At 36.0% G+C, this 22,213-nt stretch overlaps 2 protein-coding genes and 1 long non-coding RNA gene across 4 annotated transcripts; 1 reads left to right on the top strand and 2 right to left on the bottom strand.

The window, feature by feature from the left end:
- Positions 1–1,438: 1,438 nt before the first annotated feature.
- LOC310718076 (cilia- and flagella-associated protein 95-like) lies at positions 1,439–8,091 on the bottom strand. 2 transcript variants are annotated; one of them, XR_014531044.1, is made up of 7 exons: positions 7,930–8,091; positions 7,721–7,832; positions 5,884–5,993; positions 4,656–4,724; positions 3,798–3,858; positions 1,622–1,879; positions 1,439–1,560 (listed from the first exon to the last, which is right to left on the bottom strand). XR_014531044.1 is itself a non-coding variant. In XM_083526611.1 (6 exons), exons 1-6 carry the CDS (start codon positions 7,962–7,964, stop codon positions 1,697–1,699), a joined length of 570 nt encoding a protein of 189 aa, XP_083382737.1. In that variant the 5' UTR covers positions 7,965–8,091; the 3' UTR covers positions 1,439–1,696. The 2 variants fall into 2 exon arrangements, 1 of the variants encoding a protein (XP_083382737.1); XM_083526611.1 differs by having other exon boundaries at positions 1,439–1,879.
- A 33-nt stretch (positions 8,092–8,124) lies between these two features.
- Positions 8,125–19,669, top strand: ptar1 (protein prenyltransferase alpha subunit repeat containing 1). Its single transcript, XM_083526610.1, has 7 exons — positions 8,125–8,276; positions 9,898–10,067; positions 10,177–10,243; positions 10,574–10,678; positions 11,784–11,979; positions 13,409–13,662; positions 16,889–19,669. Exons 1-7 carry the CDS (start codon positions 8,191–8,193, stop codon positions 17,223–17,225), a joined length of 1,215 nt encoding a protein of 404 aa, XP_083382736.1. The 5' UTR covers positions 8,125–8,190; the 3' UTR covers positions 17,226–19,669.
- LOC310718077 lies at positions 17,547–21,847 on the bottom strand. The gene is made up of 2 exons (XR_014531045.1): positions 20,890–21,847; positions 17,547–20,844 (listed from the first exon to the last, which is right to left on the bottom strand). It is a non-coding gene; the product is annotated as an uncharacterized lncRNA (long non-coding RNA).
- Positions 21,848–22,213: the final 366 nt, after the last annotated feature.

Below are 22,213 nucleotides of genomic sequence, written 5' to 3'. Positions count from 1 at the left end.
TTAATATTGAAAACATATTTAACACACCACCACTTGTCCTGAAATCCAAACTCATGAGAGCATCCCAAAAAAATCCCGAGGGATGTCATTACATGACTTATTTATGTCATGCACAACTGTCCAGGCTTGTTCTACTTCACTTTTCCAGCCATTAAATATATCCCTTCTATCAACAGACATCTGCCTGCTCCGGCCTGACAATTTAAAAACTGAGAAACATCCAAAAATACATATAATTGCTCTTTTTGCAAGACAATGTGAATTCTGTGTACGTTGCCGAGTATAAATTGTAATAATTATGGGTTGTGTGTTTTATTGCTTGCTGGAGATCTGAAATAGCTTCCTTAAGGGGATGTCATGTGACTTTCTGAGCTGTGATCCAAGGATCCAACACTAACAATAGCACCCATGCATTCCAGGCTGCCCTTTCCAAAAGTTTCCAGTCCGCACTTCTACAAAACTACTGCCTCTGTTCTGAATGCTCACAGTCGACTGCAATATCCAACTTCACTGTCACAGCATGCTGTTTAAATTGCCATGAAATTAGAGCAGTAGCTTTATAAAGTTTGCAACATTATACACATATGCAGCTGCTCATTTTGACCAGTGTTGTAAACTCTTAATGCAAAAATCACTTGTAAATGCCATACCTCATAATTAATAAAAAAGAAAAGGGAATGTTTAAGATTAGAATCCATAGTAAATATATACACATAAGAAGCTAATTAAAATACTGTGCCAATAAAATACAGTGTAAAAATATTCCAGCTATTAAAAAATATAAAAATGTGCCTTTATATAGTGCTTGGTTAGAGCAGTCCCTGACCCTCCCAAATGACCACCTACAAAATGTTCAAAAAGTCTATTTACACTATTACACCATCTGCCTTTAAATGAAACGAATAAATGGAGACTATAAAAGCAAAAATCCTAATAATGACAATAATAATAACATTAATAATAATAATAATAAGTAATAAATAAGTTAGAATCTGATTTCTTGTTTAATTTAACGAGGAATAACTTGAAACATTCAGTTGAACCTATCAAAAGCACATTCTTTCTGTGGGTGAGTAATAGCTAGTTAAGCCTATGTGGTTGCTTCCAATGTAATGATATGAGTCCATCTCTTAAAAAAGCAAACCAATAACCAGGCAAAGCAACACGTTGGCAACACAATGTTTCTTGGAGATGCATCTTTGAAATACACATCAGCCATGGTAACAACCATCGACTAAAGAAGATGATGCAGGAAAAAGATGTGCATTTCTAATTTAAAACCTGCATCTGCTGTTCAGGAGAGTTACATTGTGTGTCAGGGCTGCACAATTTTTTTTTTGGCAACCAAGGACAAATCTTAGTTGAAATTGAAACTAAAGCCACATTGTATGCATTGAAGCAGCAACCTTTGTTAAACAGATAATGGAAGAAACATGTATAGAAGCAAAGGAATAGATTTATTTCACCAGCATGCAGTTCCCACTGGAACAGAAACCAAATTCTGGTCTATACAGTGTTTATATAAGTTTTGCACGTGTGCATGGTGGGTGGTATAAATGACTTATCTACATATATTTCATTATTGAACACTTAGAACGTTATAAATGCTAAAAAGAAAAACACCAGCAGGACATACTTGATTAAATATTGCCCCAACGAGTCCAAAACAAGTAAAAGAAGGTATGAGTATGGAAGCTTATGGGCATGAAAGATTTATTTGTCTATACAGGGATTTTGCGACTCCTTGGACTACAGCCTGTGCATCATTAAAGTCCTGCCAGGTGTTCCGTCCCCACCGTCGATGATCTGCTACATCAGTGAACTGAGACTGGTGTCTTCTGAAATCCTGCTTCCTGTCTGTCAGCTCTTTGGCTTGTACCTTTGGACAGAAAAGAGTCATTTAATGGGACTAAGAAAAGTGAAACACCAATCTTATATGCAATGCTAGTCATTTAGATGTATATTATAAACAAATATACCAATTTTTCAACTGGAAAACAGACAACAATTTCAAGTTTTGCTGAAAAGAGCAAATCCTGTTTAGAAGAAACATACAATATATAATGCCAAAAGTATTGGGTCACCTGGTCATAAGAATGGTATGAGCATCGCACATTTAGTCCCAACTTGCTCTTATAATTCCCTCCACTCTTCTGGGAAGATGTTCCACTAGATTTTGGATTTTGCTTATGGATATTTGTGTTTATCAGCTACAAGGGTATTATGAAAGTCAGGTACTGACCTGGGGTGCAGTCAGCGTTCCAATTCATCCCAAAGGTGTTCAGTAGGAATGAGATCAGAGCTCTATAGCAGACCACTCAAGATCTTCCTCTCCAAAGCATGTAAACCATGTGTTTACTTTGTGCAAAGGGACATTGCAATGCTGGAACAGGTTTGGGTTTGGGTCAAGTGAATGCGAAATTTTATTATAGCACATCTAAAGACGTCCTGTATGATTGAGTGCCTTCAGTTTTGTGATAACAGTTTGGAGAACCACATATATCAGGAGAGGTCGAGTGACCCAATACTTTTGGCAATAAAGCGTGCATACATTGGTCTAAGGCTAATCATTTACATGTTTATGCATTTTGGTGTTTTCTTCAGTTAATAAATGAATGCGGTAAATACATCTTTAATTAAACTCAGCAGTTCTTTAATGTCTGATCATTATATAAAAAAAGCCTACGCACTATAAAATCTTTTTTACTTTTTGTATTTATACTTTTATTAATCGTTCCAGTGTTGCATAATACTGCATAAAGACAGTTCTATCAGTCTCATCATAAGACTTTTACTGTTATAATTAAAAAGTTGCAGCTTTAATTTTGCATTATATATTGAAGTATTCATCCTGTTTAATTACCCAAACTAAGTAACTTCTCTCTAGGCTTTTATTATGAATGAGTTTGAAGTAAATAGGTTTTCCATCAGGAAAACATTAGAGAGTTAGGGAATATTCCGGTACTTATAAATAATGGTAAATAATTTACTCAACATATAAGTACTTTCTCTTTAAAATGTACAATATATGGCCAAAAGTATTGGGACATCACTTTTTCAGCTATGTGTGGTTCTTCCACAGTTTTTACCCACAACGTTGTAGGCACACAATTGTATAGAGTGTTTCGAGATGTGGTAGCATTTAATTTTCCCTTCAATATCTACATGGGTTGGAAGTGGGTAGAAGATCTTTAGAAGCCTGCTTCAGAGCTGTGACCTCAACCCTACTGAACACTTGAGATGAATTAGAACGCTGACTGCACCCCAAGCTTCTTGACCCTACATCAGGACCTGTACCTGAATTTACTAATGACCTTTGAATGAATGAGCACAAATCTCGAAAATCTTGTGGAACATCTTCTCAGAAGAATGAAGGTTACCACAAACGTTTTTCAATCTAGTGTATATCTCATGTCATATATATATATATATATATATATATATATATATATATATATATATATATATATATATATATATATATATATATATATATATATAATCAAATACTGCACATACCTGCAGCTGTAAATAGTTGTATAAACAGTTATTCCCTATTATAAAATTTTTTGTAACATTACATAAAATAAAAAAACAGTATAACGACACACTTGTGTCTTTGTTATCTATCTGCTGGAACAAAATTATACGATAATATACATTTTGTATTAGGTATTAATAATTAATAAAGAAATATTGCTGTATAACCTGTAAAATTCACAATGAGATTGTTCTGATCTTAAAATTAAATTTATTACAATAATGTTATCACATATACAGTAAAATGTCATACTTACTGCCCGTTTAGTGGTAAAACGAGGTGGAACGTAATCCAATGCATACGTAGTAATTAACTCACTGAAACAAAATGTATACAGTGGATATATTAGATTCTGGTTATGTAATAGCCATTATAGTTATGTTATAGTCATGATATAAAGAGTTTTATATAAAAGCTATTATACAAGTCCATTATGTGTGACCCTGGCAACTGTGATGTGCTCAGACCTTTGCAAACAATATCCATCACCACTGCTGTTTTACTGCATGATGTAAAAAATATTGAATATTTTCATGACTATTACTTTGCAAATTACTCTATTATAAATGACAAATAACTAGTTCACAAGAACTAGGTCAAATAGTTCAAATCCCAGTCACACCAAGATGCCACTCCTGGGCCCCTGAGCAAGGCCCTTAACCCCATTTTGCTCAGTTGAAGGAATGAGATAAATGTCAGTCACTCTGGATAAGTACATTTGCCATAAATGTTAATGTAAATGTGTGCTCACTAAACAAATGAGGACAAAAGAATTCACAAGAAACACTTGAATTAGTGAAACTAAATAAAGGTTTGCTGCAGCTTTATTGTGCTAAAGTCAAGAATTAGAAAGTAGCCTTCGAATGTGATGTGTAATCGATAATATATTATGCATGAATCGTGCTATATGGAAAAAAATTGCAAATATCAAATAATCAGCTCATGATCACTATTTCCCTCTACTGGGCAACAGAGTACAAAACACGCTTCTTGCAAGTTACAATCTCAGACACTCATTAAAAAAAAAAAAAAAAAAAAAAAAAAGGCATTTTAACATTAACAGGAGACTTGTAACAGGATAGAGTGATGTACTGCATTAAATTCTCTTGCTTACTTTCCATTACAGCTAGGCTGAGAGCAGGAAAGGACACTTTTCCCAGCTGTGGGCGCTGTTCCAGTTTCTCTGCAAAAAAAAAGAATGTATTAAATCAAAGGACTGTTTGTTTGACACATTATTAAATACTACTTATTGAAACAACACCAATAATAATAATCCTAAGTTTGCAAAACTAGTAAACCAGTGTTGATTTATTCATTGATAGAGACTTCAAAGCACTTTTGTATATCGATAAGGGCGTCCACTAATGCTGTAAATGTAAATGTTGTAATAATAATAATAATAATGATAATAAGTTCATAGTGGTAAAACATTATGTAGTGAAAGCAGAGGAGAAAGACATTGAAAAGATTGAAGCAATAGTATGTGAAGTATTATAAAATACAAAGACCTCACGTATACATTTGATTTTGATCCACTGTATAATGTGAAAATGTGTTTTTCAGTACTATAGACCTAATCTAAATGTTCTAGGACTGAGAGGAGTCTTTTACATGATGCAGAAAGATCTTCTAGGAACATTTTGAGAACATCAGATACTGTGAAACATCCTTGTGTGCTGGTTACAGCCCCCAAAAAATACCTGGACATTAAGAGGATGGGTTTTTTTCTTATTCTTTTTTTATACTTTAGGGGGGATCAGAAGAATTGAGGACTTGTTCAAACTTGGTGAGAAATGTGAATGTCTTTAAAGTGGAATAGATCATATCTATGCATGAGAAATGTGTGTTCACCACAGTGACTATATTTCCCTCACAAATACTGAGAAAGGAAAAAGTCCAATAAACAAATATTTGTGGGTTCATTTCAAGTTTTTTGTATGAGTTTGAGATATAGTTGGGTCAGAAACTTTTTATGAAATCTGGCAAACAAAACTGCAGTGTTAACCAGAGTTGAATAAGGGAATATGAAGCTGCCAGACTTTATGCTGGACGATAGTATGTTGTCGACTTCCTTATTACAGGAGTCTGAAAAAATTTAAAACAAGTATGATGGCATCACATGTAATTTAGTTTTAGGATATGACAGTAATGTGGTTGTGCCCCACTAGACACTATGGTCAAGAGATGCTGCTGCAACTGATCAGCTAAATATAAAGCTCTTAGTGAGTTCAATATGACAGATTAATAGCAGGAAAAAAACTTAAAATGTGCTCAGCGGGAGTGAAGAACCCCTAGAAATATCCTGGCAGTAGCCAGTAATACCTCTTAAAGGCCAGTTTTACCTGTCAAACACCAGAGTGTGGAAATTGTCAGCCTGCACCATTGATTTTGCAGTGTGCTTGGCCTCAGGCTCTTTTTTTGAATGAGCCATTTGGGTGGTTGTTCTCCAGTCCTGCAAAAAAATCTGAATTTAACCATATACTCCATTAAACCCACTTTCTCTTTTATTAAAAATATAAATAAAAATTCCAAATGTTATCAGTCTAGAGACCAATAAGGTGCAGTAAAATGCTTTCATCATCTGTCTGTATTATAAGCATCAAATTAACATAAAAACAAAATGTACTGGTAACATGAAGAAGGGAATAAACATAAAAAAATGAATATAAGGAATATGAAATTTAGGTAGCAGCAAGAGTATGACTAAAGTATAAGGAATAAAATGCAGATATTTGCAGTTGTTTGTGCATTATAATTGGACTGTGATAATCGTGGTGAAATTGCCAACCTATATAATATATATTTAGAAATTTTGGGAATACAGGTATATTAACAGAATTGTTGAACCTCTTACAAAATGTTTAGAGTTGTACATTTTACAGAGTTGCACACTTTTTATGACTTGCCATCATGGAATTATGTTTAATGTGTTAATTCATATTTATTCATTAATTAATATTTATAATTTATATTAAGTGTGAATTTATTTGCATCATTTTTGCTAAATTTTTTAATACTTTTTTATTAAATTGTTGGAATAGAAATAGCTAAAATATATGTATTAAATTCTTTAAATGCACATCTTTCTAATGGTAAATTGAATGTTGAATTTTTTTTTGTCAACATTACATTATTTTGGTCACATGCATTTGTAGATGTTTTTATATATATATATATATATATATATATATATATATATATATATATATATATATATATATATATATATATATATATGGATAATTTACATAATTTCACTCGCTTTCTTACATTTTTGTTAACCGTTAAAAATAATTAAAGTATTATTTTACTGTTTATTGCTTTTAATGTGCTCTTTCAGTGGTTTTTAATAAACCGCTTCTTTGTGGTTATATATCATCTATTTCTTCGAATAAACATGATAAAGCTTGCTCAGTGACACTCAGTCTGTCTGTACTCTAGTGATAAAGGTGCTTGTATGTTTACAACTTGCACCATGTATTTGAATCCAGTTTGTACCTCAACTATGAACTCACAAGATAATAAAACATTTGATTTGGTTTAAAATCTGATTATTTTTTTCCATCACAACACCTCTGGCTGATATTGGTTTCTTTTGTAACTAATGTCTCTCTGGAGAGTTCAGTCATGTGTAATGTGATTAGTGGGCCGAGTGCACCAGGAAATGCCTGATGTGAGCAACAAAAACCTATTTACTCCCTGAAAGAGTCTGAAAGAAAGCTTTTTAAACAGCCAAGCTGTCAGTTCCCCAAGCTCATTTCAATAGGAAACAAAACCAAAAAGAGAGAATAACCCAAAGAGGATAAATTTCAGCTGTTTGATAAGTAGTTTTGATTATGATTACATAGAATCATTGGAAATCATCTGGACAGATATAAATTCATGGTTAAATGTGAGACTAAAAAAAAAACATTTATAAATGGTAAGTAGGGAAATAGAAGCTCAGTGGTTGAGGCTCTGGATTACTAATCAGAAGGTCGGGGGTTCAAACTTCACTATTACCAAGCTGCCACTGTGGGGACCTTGAGAAAGGCCCTTAACCCTCTGTGCTCCTCTGTACCATGTTTGACCCCAGCTTCCTAACTTCGCTGTGACATGTGAAGAATTTCACTATGCTGTAATGTACACGTGACAAGAAAAAACATCTTTATGGATGATTTCAGTACAATTAACACTTACAGAATCCAAGTGTGTGCCAAAATGTATGTATGTTGACTGGTGCAATTTTCTTTGTCCAACACCACATGCAGAGATATCATAGTCCTTAGGATCTGCCTCTCTGTGTTTGTGCCTTCAATCCAAAATAATATTATTGAAGCAGTTTCATTGATGTATTTTTTATTTTTATTTATTTTTTGCTGGATTTCATTCCTTTTAATAATACTCACCAGTCTGAAATCAGCGTTTTCTTTCTGCAATTCATACTGAACCAAATGAAACCGGATTTCTGTACTGATACCTTAATACGAGACGAATAAGCTGCCACTATTTTTTATTTTTACCCACAACCAAAGAACGTTTCTAACGACGCCACATTGTTGTCAGGTGTAACGACCGGTCCAATATGCGCATGCGCGAAAGCTGCTCGGTGTCCCGGATGAGGTTGAGTCACCCGTCATGACGTCACTCACGCGCTGAAGAAAAAAAAAATGGCCGAGTCGGAGGAGGAGGTGGATGTCTTGGTCCAGAGAGTTGTCAAAGATATCACTAACGCGTTTAAAAGAAACCCTGGCATGTAGGTATCTTTGGGTTTTTAATCTATACTTGTCGGTGTATTAAGTGCTTTATATATTATATTTCTATATGTTTATATGTCCGCGCGCGCGTGAATGGACAGTCAAACTATTTCTTTTGAGCTAGCATGCTAGTTTGGTGGACAGGTGTATCTGAGACTAGCCGCGATAATATTTAATAAGTTATCTGCATATATTATTTATAAAATAATATATTTTAATTATATAGGCTGTTATATGCTTTAACACCTTGCACTTGAAACAAACTGACAGCGGACTGATAAATGCACCTCACTTCATTACTCTCTGCTTTCTTGATGTCTCTTACAGCTGTTTTAAGCTTTCTTTTTGTTGTTATGCATCACAAAGTCTACACGAGATACCTGTCGTATAAATACAATGTCTCTTTTGAATTAAAATCTGCCATTAGAGGCTTTCCCCCTTGACTTAAAGCCGAACTTTCTGGACTAAACTACTGCTCATGGTTTTCCAGACAACCCAAATTCAAGATGCTCATTGACCTCATTAATCTGTCTCCAAATTTATATCTGGGCCATCTAACTGAGTTCACTTTCATCTGAATCTTATATAAAGAAACAGCTGTATGTCAATCCAGATTTATTCTTTTTTTTTTTTATGAAATACTGATCTTGTGTCTGAGCTCTGAGTACAGCCTGTTATCCATGATGCTTGAAATCCTGGATGAATTCCTGCAGGCTATCAGAGTGATGTTGCAGGAAACACTACAGATGTGATGTCATGGCTTAAAGCAAGACTGGTCAGCTGCCACATGCCACATCATGTAGTTCAGTGCAAAATATAATGCATCTGACACTTCCAGTATTTCAGACTAGTGCTGATGTTTACATTGTTTTCAGTTTGTAAAAAATAAATAAATAAAAACATCTCTGTACCTGCTGCTTCTAAGGAGCTTTAATTTCTATTATCGTTTATTGACATTGAAATTATCTATATAATATATATATATATATATATATATATATATATATATATATATATATATATATATATATATATATAAAATCATACTCATAAAGCTTTTTCAGTAAATGTTGGCAAAACGGTACAATAAACAGTTCTTTCCCATGCACATGTATAATTAAAATTGCCAAATCATAAAGAGGAGACAGAGCTGTCACTAACTAAATAAAGAGAGACTTATGTGAATAAAAGGTTTAAACCAGATCTGTTTTTTATCCAGAGTCCGTAGGGCCAAATATCCGGAACAAAAGGAATTCTTTAGCAGAATGTCCTTTGCTAAGATAACTTAACATAATTCCTAATGAAAAAAGGTTGCCTTGCATTCCTTACTACACATTTCTTTTCTTTTATTTGCTTTGTTTGGGTGGATCCTGAGCTGGTTTATTTTCACCACTCGGAACTGGGCTAAGATCGCCTTGCTTGGTTCATTGATGGTCAGCACAGTTATTCTGCTTTGCATTTTCATGTGGCTGCCTTGTGCATCCAGACCTCACTAAATAAACCACGCCTAGAAATGAACGCACCAGGGTTTTAGTTGAATAGACAAAATAATGTACAAGAAAATGTTCAAGGTTTAATTAAAGGTTTATCGTGACTCTTACATTGTTTTTTTGATTGCAGAGATGAGATTGGACTTATACTGTGCCCAGAGGCTAGATATAACAGAAGCCCCATCGTCTTGGTGGAGAATAAGCTTGGGGTGGAAAGCTGGTGTGTGAAGTTCCTACTACCTTATGTACACAATAAGCTGCTGCTCTATCGGCAGCGCAAACAGTGGCTGGACCGCGACAGTAAGGCCATGTTTTATTGAAATATTCTTACTTTTTTTCTTGAATACCATCGTTACATGGCAAGGATGTGACCATGCTCTCTAATTAGGGCTCTTGTCTCTTCACACAGCGCTTGTTGATATTACATCCACAGTACTGCTACTAAACCCGGACTTTACCACTGCCTGGAATGTCAGGTAATCAGTCTGACATGGCAACAAATGTAAAAAATTAACACACAGGTCATAGAAATTAAAATCTTCCTCAAATGATAACTGGCAACTTCAAATTTTTTAAGTGATTACACATTCATATATATAAATCTTAAATTCATGTCTTTAACCTCTGCACTAATATAGATGTGTTTACTATTTAGAGGACACTTGTTTTTCAGGTGATGCATTTAAAAGATGATGATTGGACACCCAGACTCCATTAACATGTTGGATTATGAAAATTTGTCCATTAGATGGAGCTCACGTCAGCACTCACTTTGGTGCATTTTTTTTTTTTTCTTTCATTTTCAGGAAAGAACTTCTTGAGTGTGGAGTGCTGAATCCAGAGAAGGACCTTTACTTAGGGAAATTAGCGCTGACCAAGTATCCAAAAAGCCCAGAGACATGGATACACAGGTCAGGCTGAGTTTACTTCATACTCACCTGTAATGCAAGCACAGCTTCAGGATTGTGCTCCTAATAGTAAAACATTGTCCACATAATATTAGTTTAGCACTAGTTTTCCTTATTCATCTCTGACCCAGTTGAAGTAGAAACGGCAGCAAAATCAGGTCAGACGAGCAAATTGTTAAAATATTAAGCATCCCAGATTAAGTTATTCAGTCCCGCATTTTGATTTTCATTCTGATCCTGGTTTGGGCCCACAGGCATGCAATTTTCTAAGTATTGCTAGGAACACTGCATGACCTCAGATTTTTAAGCAGGTGTTTGTGGTTCTGTCTGAAATGTGGGTGGAAGGTGTATCCGCTTCCATACCATACTATTAAATATACTGCTTGAGGTTCAAGAGGTTTTAAAGGGATTTCAGGACAGTGGTAGCTCAGGGGTGATGGAACGGTTATGAGCTTAAATATCAGAGCTGACAGCCTCCGTTGGGCCCCTGAGCAGGAAGCTTAAATCTCAAAGGCTCAGCTCGGTGCTTGGCTTGTATTCTGCCTTGCTAGCATGTCACTTTGGGTCGAAACATCTGCAAAATGAATAAAAATGTAGGTCACATCTGTTGAATATTACATGGAAGATAAAAAAAAAAGATGGGGTGCAGCACAGTTCTTGTCATGTCATTTGTTCTTCTATATAATCCTTCACTTTTACTTTTTAAAGCACAATTTGAGACAAGCTAAAATTTGAGTTGAAGGTTATGAAACACTTAGTTTTTAGTGTTTTTTATTTTATTAAATTTTTTTATATTCTTCTTTTTAGATGAGTTTGAATTTGCCATTTTCTTTTACTTTTTTCATTGAAAAAGTAGGTCCTAATAGGTTCCTAGTAAAAAAAAAATAATAATCTTTCAGTTGTTTTAAAATGGCACACAGTGAAAGTTACTAAGGTGACCTTTAATTGTTCAAATACAACAATAATGTAGCTTGTTTGGAATAATACATTTAAATAAATAGAATATTAAACAATAATGTTGCAAAGCTGGGAAGATTTAATGTGTGTCTCTGTGTCTGTCAGGTGTAGTAATGGACTTTGATTGTGTGTGTGTGTGTGTGCATGGCAGACGATGGGTGTTAAAGAGGTTGCAGAAGGGGTCATGTGAAGCTGACGAGAGAGGTGAATACAGTGAACAGATACAGAGAGCCGTGCAGGAGGAGATGAAAGTGTGCGCAGATGCTGCAGGAAGATACGCCAGCAACTACAACGCATGGTCGCACCGCATCTGGGTTCTGCAGCACATGGCCAAAGGCAATCTCAAGGTAGACTGGGCAAACTGTGGGTGTATTTCTTATTTAACAGTTTGCCTGAGGTGTGTTTACTAAATAAATAATGCAGATTAACATTATCAGACTGACTAATGCAGAGAACTTACATATTATATTAGGGACAGAAAATGGTTTGTACTGATTCTTTATGAACTCTCTTTGAGTCCTTAAAGTGTCCCTAAGTGTTTTCTTACATGTAAAGGGGCTGTATTATTTGTATGCAGTAACAGTAGTCTTGTCTTGAATATAAAAAAAAAAAATCTCTTGGGTTTAATACAAAAAAAAAGGGGGGGGGGGGGTTATTATGCCTTTGCAAGTATGTGGTGGTAGCGTTTCATTTGTAATTTTCCATTTCTACATGCAGTGTGGGTTTATCATTAGCTCACCAGTCAACGAGTGGTTGAGAGTTTTTTCAAGATTTATACGAAATTATTGTAACCAGAAGATGAACTGAGTAGCTTTTGGAATCGATCCAAACAGGTTCAAGGTCACAGCATGAAGATTTTCTACTGTACCTTTCTGTTTGAAGTATTTATTTATTTATTTATTTTTAGGTGTATTCAGTGCATACTTATAAATTATAAAGAAATGCTAGGGTTGTTGGTGGTGGAGGCTTCTATATTGACTGTGGGCTTTCTGCTTGTAGAGGTTTAATAACAGTAATGCTGTGTAAAGTGTAAAAAAAAAAAAAATTGCCACTGCAAACTGGAAAACCCCTGAACTCGAACTGAACAAAAGATGAGGCTATTAACTCGCCACATAATTATTAGCAACTCCACAGTATATTCTTTTTAATTGGTTGAAAGATAGGATTTATAATATTAATTAGAGGTCTACCTATTGTACCTATACTGATAGCTGGGTTGAATTGTACTTGCCGATAACTGATTAATCAACCAATAGTTTTTAAAATGCCTACTGGATAAAAACTAAACACGTACTAAATTGTAAACATGTGCTAAATAAAATAAATATAAGAATTAATAAATATAATTGTATAATTAATACATTATAAATAATACATTTTTATACCACTCTGTGCACTGCGCAGTCTCTTGTGCTAAAACAATCAGCACGTGGTGTCAGTGATTCGCCTCTAGAGGCCGCTCTCGTAATGCCATCGGACGTTCTCTGTTGCTCCAGCAACGAACGCAAGGCAGAAAAACTATCGGTATGGATTTTTGCAGAGAATTCCAGCAATCAGCTACATTAATCGGCAAAACAGATGAATCAATCGATCTCTAATAATAATTCTGTCCGTTATCTATCGCTTTAGTAGTCGGGATTAGTGTAGGAGTCTTTGTATGTTTGTGTATGTAAATAAATCTTTCAGTCCAGTTGATTTAATTTTATTTAAACCTTGACGAACCACCAAACTTATAACGTTTTGCATAAATAACATGCTTGTTCCTTTCCTGTGAAGATTCTTTATGACGAGCTCTCCTCCACAAGACTTTGGGTGTCCATGCATGTGTCCGACCACAGTGGCTTTCACTACCGCCAGTTCCTGTTCAAAGCACTTCTAGCTGAGTTGGGTCAGACCCAGCAACCTAACAGAGGAAGCTCAGTGGACGACCAACATACTGATACAATCTCGCAGCTTTTCCACGATGAGATAGAGCTCTGCACTGACCTCATCGAGTCGTACCCAGGCCACGAGACCCTGTGGTGCCACAGGTGAGCGCATATGGCCCACAGCGTACACATTTTACATCCAGACTGCAGAACTGCCAACGTTCATGCATTTGTATATCTGTTTATTTTTTATAATGAATGGACTTTTGGTGCCAACCACATTAGGAAATCATTGCAAATTCATCTTCTTATTTTTTAAAAACGCTCCAAATAAAGTTTAATCGAATACCCTGTTATGCCTTACCACTCAAAAATACACTGAAAGCATACTATACTTTTACCCTGTTCCAAAGTGATGAGTGTGATAAGGTAGGGAGGAAGCACATGAAGTGATGCACCCATCATGCACACTGCCTAGTGTACAAGCCTCTGGAGTTAGTGTTATGATCTAGGATTGGTTCAATTGGTGAGATGGTGCAATAAAATGATAAATCGTCAGTGGAATCGTGTTTTTTTTCCCCTGTGACGCTCAGGCATATTCCAGGATGACGTTCCAAGACTCATCATGCTTAGCTTGTGCAACAGGGAGAATGATGGCTCATGAATTGACCACCACAGTGTCCTGACCTTTTTCCTTTTGTCCAGGCAGTGTGTGTGTGTGTGCAAGATCTGAATTCGAATAGTATTTCAACTCAATTTGTTTCATCAAATCTTTAGAGCTATTATTATTTAATGCTATATTTGATTTAATCCAAACAATTGAGTTGTTTTTATTCTTGCTTTCCCATCAAATATAACCTGTATAGTTCTTATCAACAAAGCTTTTTATTCATTTATTTTTATGCATTAATAATTTTAGGTCATTTGCATACTTGATCTAACCCAAAGGTTAATAAAAACGTCACATGGTGTCTGTAAATTAGTGTAGGTTGAATGTTGGTCTATTTCAGCTCATACCACTGATCACTTGTTTCATTACATGTTCTTGGGATGGTGTTGGGGTAGAGACAGGAGAGAAATCACATGAGAAACTGTGCTATCATTCCTAAATCTCCAATAGTTGATTGATGGGTTGCAATCTGGTGACGGTAAAGGTCATAGTATATGATTCCAATAAATGTTCACACTTATTAAATCATTCAGTAAACTTTAGTTCCCTGCGGTCATCCTGAAGCAGACCACTCCCTTCAGCATGGGAACGTCAGAACATCTTTGCAATTGATTTGCAGTGACCTTTCCACCTTGTACAGCATAACAAAGACACTGCTGTTGTGCACCATGTGTAGAGTCTTATTAGAGGATTTTCTAAATCTGTACCAGTTTTGTGGAAGAGCACATTAGCTACAGTTCCATTGAGTAGCTTTGTTTATTAACCTCCATCTGGATTGGTGATGAGGATAGGATGTGTTTTCCAGCTGCATGCTGTGTTGCTGGAGTGTGTCTGAGCACGTTGTGTGCTGTGCACTGTGTGAGTGCCGTGACTTTGTCTCCAGTAGGTTGTCCTTGGCCTTCTGTTAGACTGGCCTGATGTGTTTATAGTGCAGTGTTAGAGTTTGATGGATGATCCTGTGCTGCAGAATAATAGGTCACTGAAGAAAATTCTGTCTTTCCTACTCTCTCTCTCTCTCTCTCTCTCTCTCTCTCTCTCTCTCTCTCTCTCTCTCTCTCTCTCTCTCTCTCTCTCTCTCTCTCTCTCTCTCTTTCTCTCTCTGGGGCTTTGCTAGGAAAATGGGTGCTTGGTGGGTTTATACTTTTCAGCTTTTACTGTTAATTTGAACTTATTTAAAGTGCTGTTGCTGTTGTCTTTATTTAAAGCTATTAGAATGCTATCGGTGTAATACTCAAGCTTTTTTTACCCTGTAAGAACAGGTTAAAAATAATAAGTGGAGATACTTATAATGTCCCCAGTGCATGTTTGATTACCACAGATCGCTTTAACATTTTTTGGTTTTAATAAACTGACACCTTATATTGGGCTGTTAAATGTAATTTTCCCGAGGAAATTATTTGATTTACTAGGCCTTGCTTTGAGTGTATGCCAAAGTTTGGCAGTATTTTAAATCACACTCAGTTTGTGTAATTATCTAAAACTTACTACTTAAATATGCTTTTTTAATATGCTCGTCATTTTTATTAACGCAGTTTATTATTATTAACATTTGTAAAGGTCCCCTGGTGGTCTAGTGGTTAAGATGCAGCGCTCCCACCGCTGCGACCCGGGTTCGATTCCCGGTCAGGGAACCATCCCCAGCCACTCTTAGTGCCGGTCCCAAGCCCGGATAAATTGGGGAGGGTTGCGTTAGGAAGGGCATCCAGCGTAAAACATGTGCCAAATCAAACGTGCGGAGGATCCGCTGTGGCGACCCCTAATGGGAGAAGCCGAAAAGAAATTATTATTAACATTTGTGATCAACATTTAAACAGTTTACATTTTTAAAACAATTTTAAATAAAATGTCTGCTTGGTTGAATAATATATAAAATTATATTTTATAATATTTTATAAAAAAAAAAATAGAATAAATCAAATTAATGCAATACACTTTTGATTATAATTGATTCAATTGAATAATCAATTAAATTGGCACTAAATTACATTTATTTGTCAGACCCTATTTGGGTAATGCAGGTGTGTGTGTGTGTGTGTGTGTGTGTGTGTGTGTGTGTGTGTGTGTGTGTGTGTGTGTGTGTGTGTTTTACATTTAATATTTAATTTAGTAAAGATAGGATCTAATTAACTGTCTTTAACAAATGTCTTGGGTACTTCCTTACTTTATTTATTCATGCCCTCGATATATAGAATTGTCATGAATTTTCTTTTTTTTAAGAGAAATTCTTGAAGCTGAACGCTAAAGAATCCATAGCCATAAAATGTTTTACATTTGATATGGTGAAACCTGCAGAAATGCTGATTCTGTATAGACTACAGCAGAATTTTAGGTTCAAATTACCTTCTTAAAAAGGCATAAATAACGAAAAATGTATACAGCAGAACTAAACTGGCCAAATAAATTTGAGATTATTAATATATCAATGTAAGTATGAACAAAGAAATGTCGATTGGGCTCATGTTTAATTGATGGAAATTACTTTTACCTCAGCTGATGAGACTGTTTATCCAAAATTAGATCAGGTCAATACATATAGAAGTAGGTGGTGTGTGGAATTGGAAAGAAATCTTTAAATATAATTTGAAGAGTTTTCCCAGACCGCCATGCATTTTATTTAATCCAATAAGCCTTTGCATTTAAATAAAACTAACCCATATAACAGAATAATGCATTGTCTCTACATCTCAAACCGAAGCATTTATTTCTTCCCCTGAACAGGCGGCATGTGTTCTATCTTTGGCACCACTGGCGGAATCACAGTCAAGAGCAGGACCCTGTATCTTCAGGTCACATCCATACTGTCCCCAATGACTCTTCAGACCCCAGTGATGAAGGGAGGCGCTCCCAGGCCATGGACGTTGACTGCACACTAGAGGGCAGTAAACACGGAGGCTACAAACAGGATAGTAAAAGGCTGAAGCGTGGGCCGCCCTGCCCCACTCTCCCTTCCGAACATGCGTTCATCTCACGTATCCTCAGCAGCTGCAGGAACCCAGAGCAGGGCCGGTTCGCCAACGCGTACAGGAAGTGGCTCGACTCGGTTATAGGTCAGTAAATCAAGATATACTCCGCCCCCATGGAAAAGGGGCGAGGTTCGATAGATCAACGTAGTTTTGGCACTATGCGTGCATGCCCTCCGCAACGGAAGAAGGCCAGACTGTCAGAGAAGCTCTGCAGGTGAATTTCCCTTCATGATAAAAACCAAGTAAACCGTAGCAGTATCTAATAGCAGTATCGTAATTTAGTAATGCAGTATCTGCGTTTGTTCAGGTACTTGATATCTCAGGTGTATTTATTTATTTTTTTATAGTTTATTTTCTCAGTTATTTGAAACATTTAATATTGTTTATTTCCTTAGGTCTCTCTCCCTCCCTCCTTTTTTTTTCGTTGCACCATTTAATTAAGTGCAGGACGTCTTCATGATGCTGCCGTTCACATGTACGCAAATTTTCTACTGTTTCATTAAGAGCAGACAGGCTTTGGTTACTTTGGTGTGCCTGTTTATTTGCTATTTTTTACAGGTCTATACAGATTTCAGAGCACTTTGCTCCCGTTTATGATGTAAGCACAAGGCTCCTCAAAAACATACAGTAGACTGAGCCATTTGGGAACAATATTTATTCATCCTTTTAATACACTGTTGTTAATACACATTGAAAATGGGTAGTGCTTGTGCAATTTGTAGGTTCACAGTTGGCTCAGGCTTCACAATTTACTCACACTATAAAATAAAGATCATTTAGACGTAACCATAAGGTGACATCCTGTCTGAGTCTCAGCGTAAAAAAAAAAAAAAAAAAAAAGAAGCACAAACGGTGTGATTTTATTCCTGTTACATAGCCTGAGTTTTCATTATGAAGGGGAATTTTGCAGTAGAGTGCGAGCATTTCTTGACTCGTCTGCCCCTGAGGATGCTGTTGTGATTGGAATCAGTGCAAGTCACAAAGTCTAACACTAGGCAAATGGTGCTAATTTTCTGCAGCCACAAAAGAAGGCTTTACCAGGCCCAGGTTGACAGATGCTGCTTCTCTTTTAACACTACTTTTGAACTGTATTTATGCAAAGAATTGATTATACATTTCTCAAAAGGCTTACTCACAATTTATTAAAATGTATCAGAAGGGTTTACACTGTAGGATTTCTAGCCCTGTTTTCTTTGAGGGGAAAAAATCCTTTGGTAATATTTAATAATAACTTGATATTCTCATAAACAGGTTGTTAAATCAAAAAGAAATTTCGCCTGCATCAGAAATGGGGGAAAGGTGGGAATGCTGCTGTAATGCTCATCTCAAATCCACCAACAGTAGGAGCAGCATAAGATAAAGGGAAACTCAATGGACAGCTCCAGATACAGTTGTAGCCCCAGTAAGAACAAAACATATTAATAGACAATATCGTTCACCTAATATTTAAAGCTCATGTCAAATACTGTTTCAAATACTAATGCAAGGTAGGAGTGCGCTGATTGATGGTGTATGTGAAACATAGTTATTTTCTTTTCGAGCATCTTCATCATATAAACTGACATAAAGACACGTTATCATAGCCTGTCAAAAAAATCGACAGTGATGACAGTAATGGGATCATATCAGGCAGCATGACTTGGTATAATCTTCATAGCCCACTGAAATCGCACAGTGTAAACCCGGCTGCAGGCAGTCATGATTAAACTAGCTGTGCATTCGAATCTTACGGCTTCTTATAACCTTTGAAATAGAACAATATTGTAAAGCAGAATTGATTTATGGTAAATTTCTCTAGGTATGTTTGTAGGAAATCGTACGCTCCTGTCCTTTTCAAATGTACTATCCTATATCCTATTTACACACATAATCAAAACTATTTACTAGTAAGAGAATAGATTTATAATGACAATAAAACACATTTGAGTTCTTACAGCTAGAACAGCTTTAAGTTTGCTCCTCAGATATGACGTGTTTGACAAAACATAATTTTCTGAAGAGTCCAAACTGTCTTTAATTTAGCTTAAAAAAAAAAAAAAAAAAAAAAAAACTAGACAGAGTTTCCATTTTGTGTACTATGAAGTGTATAGTTTGTCTAATGAAATGATATATGCACAGTTGCACAGTGACAATACGAAATGAAGTGTTCTATTTCTATACTTGTATAGTGATCAAATAACTTTATCTAGGACTATTTGCCTATTTTTGTTTGTTTTGTTTTAGGGTGTGTTTTTTGTTTTTTTGTTGTTTGTTTGTTTGTTTGTTTGTTTGTTTTTCTAGCACCACGTTGCTCTGGGGTGCAGTAGCTTGGCAATAAAGCCCATTCTTCCATCACTCTACAACCAAATGCATTAAAAGGTAGACTGTCATCATAAATGTAGTTTATCATATAATTCTCGGTTCTGTTCTCTGAGCCGAGATAATGATCCTGTCAGGACAAAAATCCTGGTTTCAGTAATTTGACAATACAGCAGATTATTTTCGAAGACACGTTTAATGCTTTCACTGACCACTTTATTCAATTCAATAAAAGAAATTTTTGTATAGAGCTTTTAACAATGGACAATGCACAAATAATGTGGTAAGAAAGAATAAATAAGATTGTTCTTTATAAGTGTAAGTTTGTCCCTAATGAGCGAGCCGGTGGCGACTGTGGCAAAGAAAAAAATCCTTGAGATTGCATACAGAAGAAACCTTGAGAGGAACCAGACTCAAGAAGGGCACCCTTCTTCCTCATCTGGGTGACACAGAATGTCCTTGTTGATGTTGAGGTTTGTTGTGATGGTGATCAAATGCAAACTGTTGTCCTGAGTCAGCAAACTGTTAACATTAAGTACAGTCAAAATCCATCCTCAAAACTCCTAGCTTATTCCAATTGAAGAGAATGCCATCGAGAGGCAGGCTGGGGCAAGCAGGCAGATCTGAGGAAAGGAGAGGGCAGGAACAATGGTTACTGATACCTCAGGAGCATGACTTGACTGAGAGAGAGATAGCGAGAGAGGATATGTTTTATTAAGTATCCTTACTGTTGTGTAAGATTTAAGGACACTGTGCAGTTGAGGACTTTAGCAAGATTCTTTATGGCAGCATAACTAAAAGGGAGAGCTAGAACAGATCTCTGGGATAAGAGACGGCCCACCACATCACCGGCAACAAACTTGAGTGAATGTGTGAGAGTGAGGGGACGACAGCATATAAATGTCCCAAAAAACTCTATATCCATGATCCCTCCAGATATGCTCCTTTACCTAAGAAAATTCTACCAATCAAAGGTTTGACTAAATTAATATGTTTTCAGCCTCGACTTGAACACAGAGACTGTGTCTGAGTTCCAGACACTAATTGGAAGGCTGATCGATAGCTGTGGGGCTTCATAAGAGAAAGATCTGCCCCCTGCTGAAGTCTTTATTATTTGAGGTACCAACAAATAGCCTGCACCTTTTGATCTAAGTAGGCGTAGGGGATCATATTGGTACAGAAGTTCACTTAGATACTGTGGCGCGAGACCGTTAAGTGCTTTATACATCAGTAGTAGTATTTTATAATTAATGTGAGATTTAATTTGGAGCCAGTGTAGACTGATTGAAACGGGTAATGTGGTCATATTTTCCAGCTCTAGTAAGACCTCTTGCTGCTGCATTCTGGACTAACTGAAGCTTATTTATGCGCTTACTCGAACACCCAGACAGTAACGCATTACAGTAGTCAAATCTATGTGCAACAAAAGCACGAACTAGTTTTTCTGCATACTGTAACATTATATTTCATCAAATTTTAGCATTATTTCTAAGGTGAAAGAGGGAGATTTTGGTAGTTATTCACATGAGCCTCAAAGGACAGACTAGAGTCAATAATCACAATAAGGTCTTTGACTGCTGTAGACCATCCAGAGATGCATAATTGTTATTAAGGTATCAAGCATCCACTGTCTAATTTCCTTTATACACTCCTCAACATTGTTAAGCTGATTTCTCTCATCTGGCTTTGCTGAAATATACAACTATGTATTATTAGCTCATCAATGGAAGCTAAAACCATGTTTATGTATAATTTCACCCAGAGGCAGCATATATAAAGAGAAAAGCAGTAGGCCAAAAACAGATCCTTGCAGAACACCAAACCTCAGAGACAAACCTCAGATTTACATCAACAAACTGATTGCGGTCAGTCAAATAAGACCTCAACCAGGAGAAGAGCTGTTTCCTTTATTCCAACAGCATTCTCTAGTCTAGCAATGAGGATATTATGATCAATGATGTCAAAAGCTGTACTAAGGTCAAGCATAACAAGTATAGAGACAAAACCCTGATCAGAGGTCAGTAACAGGTCATTTACCACTTGAAGCAGCCTCGTCTCTATGCTATGATGAGACCTAAATCCTAACTGATACGTTTAAAAAATATTGATATTGGCCTATAGCTGACAAAGTTGTTCAATTACTTCTGGAATTATCTGTTTGAAGAAACTTGTAGGCAAGGGATCGAGAATACAAGTTGATGATTTTGATGAGGAAATAAATAAAATTAAGTCTTTCTCATGAATAGGCATAAGACTTTGTAATTGATTGCCTGTTATAATTACAGTGCTATAGGTGTAAGGTGCGCGTATGACTATTATACCACGGTGCTAATTTTTTTTCTCCCTAAACATTTTGATTCAAGGGGGGCTCCATCATCTACAGTTTTAGGGAATGTTGATTCTAGACATTCAGTTGCCCTGTTATCTTATTAATGTCGATAACTCCGGAAGATTATTGATAAATGAGTGAGTCCTATAACATTCTCATTAATTCCTACTGAATCTAAAACTGCTGTTCTTAAGGAGTCTTCCTGATGATCAAAATAAATATTAAAGTCACAATTAATGCTTTGTTTAAAGAAGTAGCTAGATTTCTGATGAAATCTGTTAATTCTACACGAAAATCAGAGTAGGGCCCTGGGGTCTATAAACAATAATTAATGGAATTGACTAAATAGACTTGCTTTCAGACGCTAAATATTTTATGTTGGTCTAAAAAACCTTTTTACATTTGTGTTTAGTTTTTTGTCTGACGCTTAGATTATTATTACAAATAGCTGCG

The sequence above is a fragment of the Silurus aristotelis genome (genome assembly GCF_946808225.1).
Source record: "Silurus aristotelis genome assembly, chromosome: 23".
NCBI lineage: Eukaryota > Metazoa > Chordata > Actinopteri > Siluriformes > Siluridae > Silurus > Silurus aristotelis.
This window is presented reverse-complemented; position numbering and strand designations above follow the sequence as displayed.

Excerpts from the sequence above, each read along its gene's own strand:
- LOC310718076 (XM_083526611.1), bottom strand. The coding sequence starts at position 7,964 with ATGAATTGCAGAAAGAAAACGCTGATTTCAGACTG. Across the intron at positions 5,994-7,720 it reads TTGGCACACACTTGGATTCT|GACTGGAGAACAACCACCCA; the intron begins GTAAGTGTTAAT and ends ATTTTTTTGCAG. Across the intron at positions 4,725-5,883 it reads CACACTCTGGTGTTTGACAG|AGAAACTGGAACAGCGCCCA; the intron begins GTAAAACTGGCC and ends TTTTTTTTGCAG.
- ptar1 (XM_083526610.1), top strand. The coding sequence starts at position 8,191 with ATGGCCGAGTCGGAGGAGGAGGTGGATGTCTTGGTCCAGAGAGTTGTC. Across the intron at positions 8,277-9,897 it reads TTTAAAAGAAACCCTGGCAT|AGATGAGATTGGACTTATAC; the intron begins GTAGGTATCTTT and ends TTTTGATTGCAG. Across the intron at positions 11,980-13,408 it reads TGGCCAAAGGCAATCTCAAG|ATTCTTTATGACGAGCTCTC; the intron begins GTAGACTGGGCA and ends TTTCCTGTGAAG.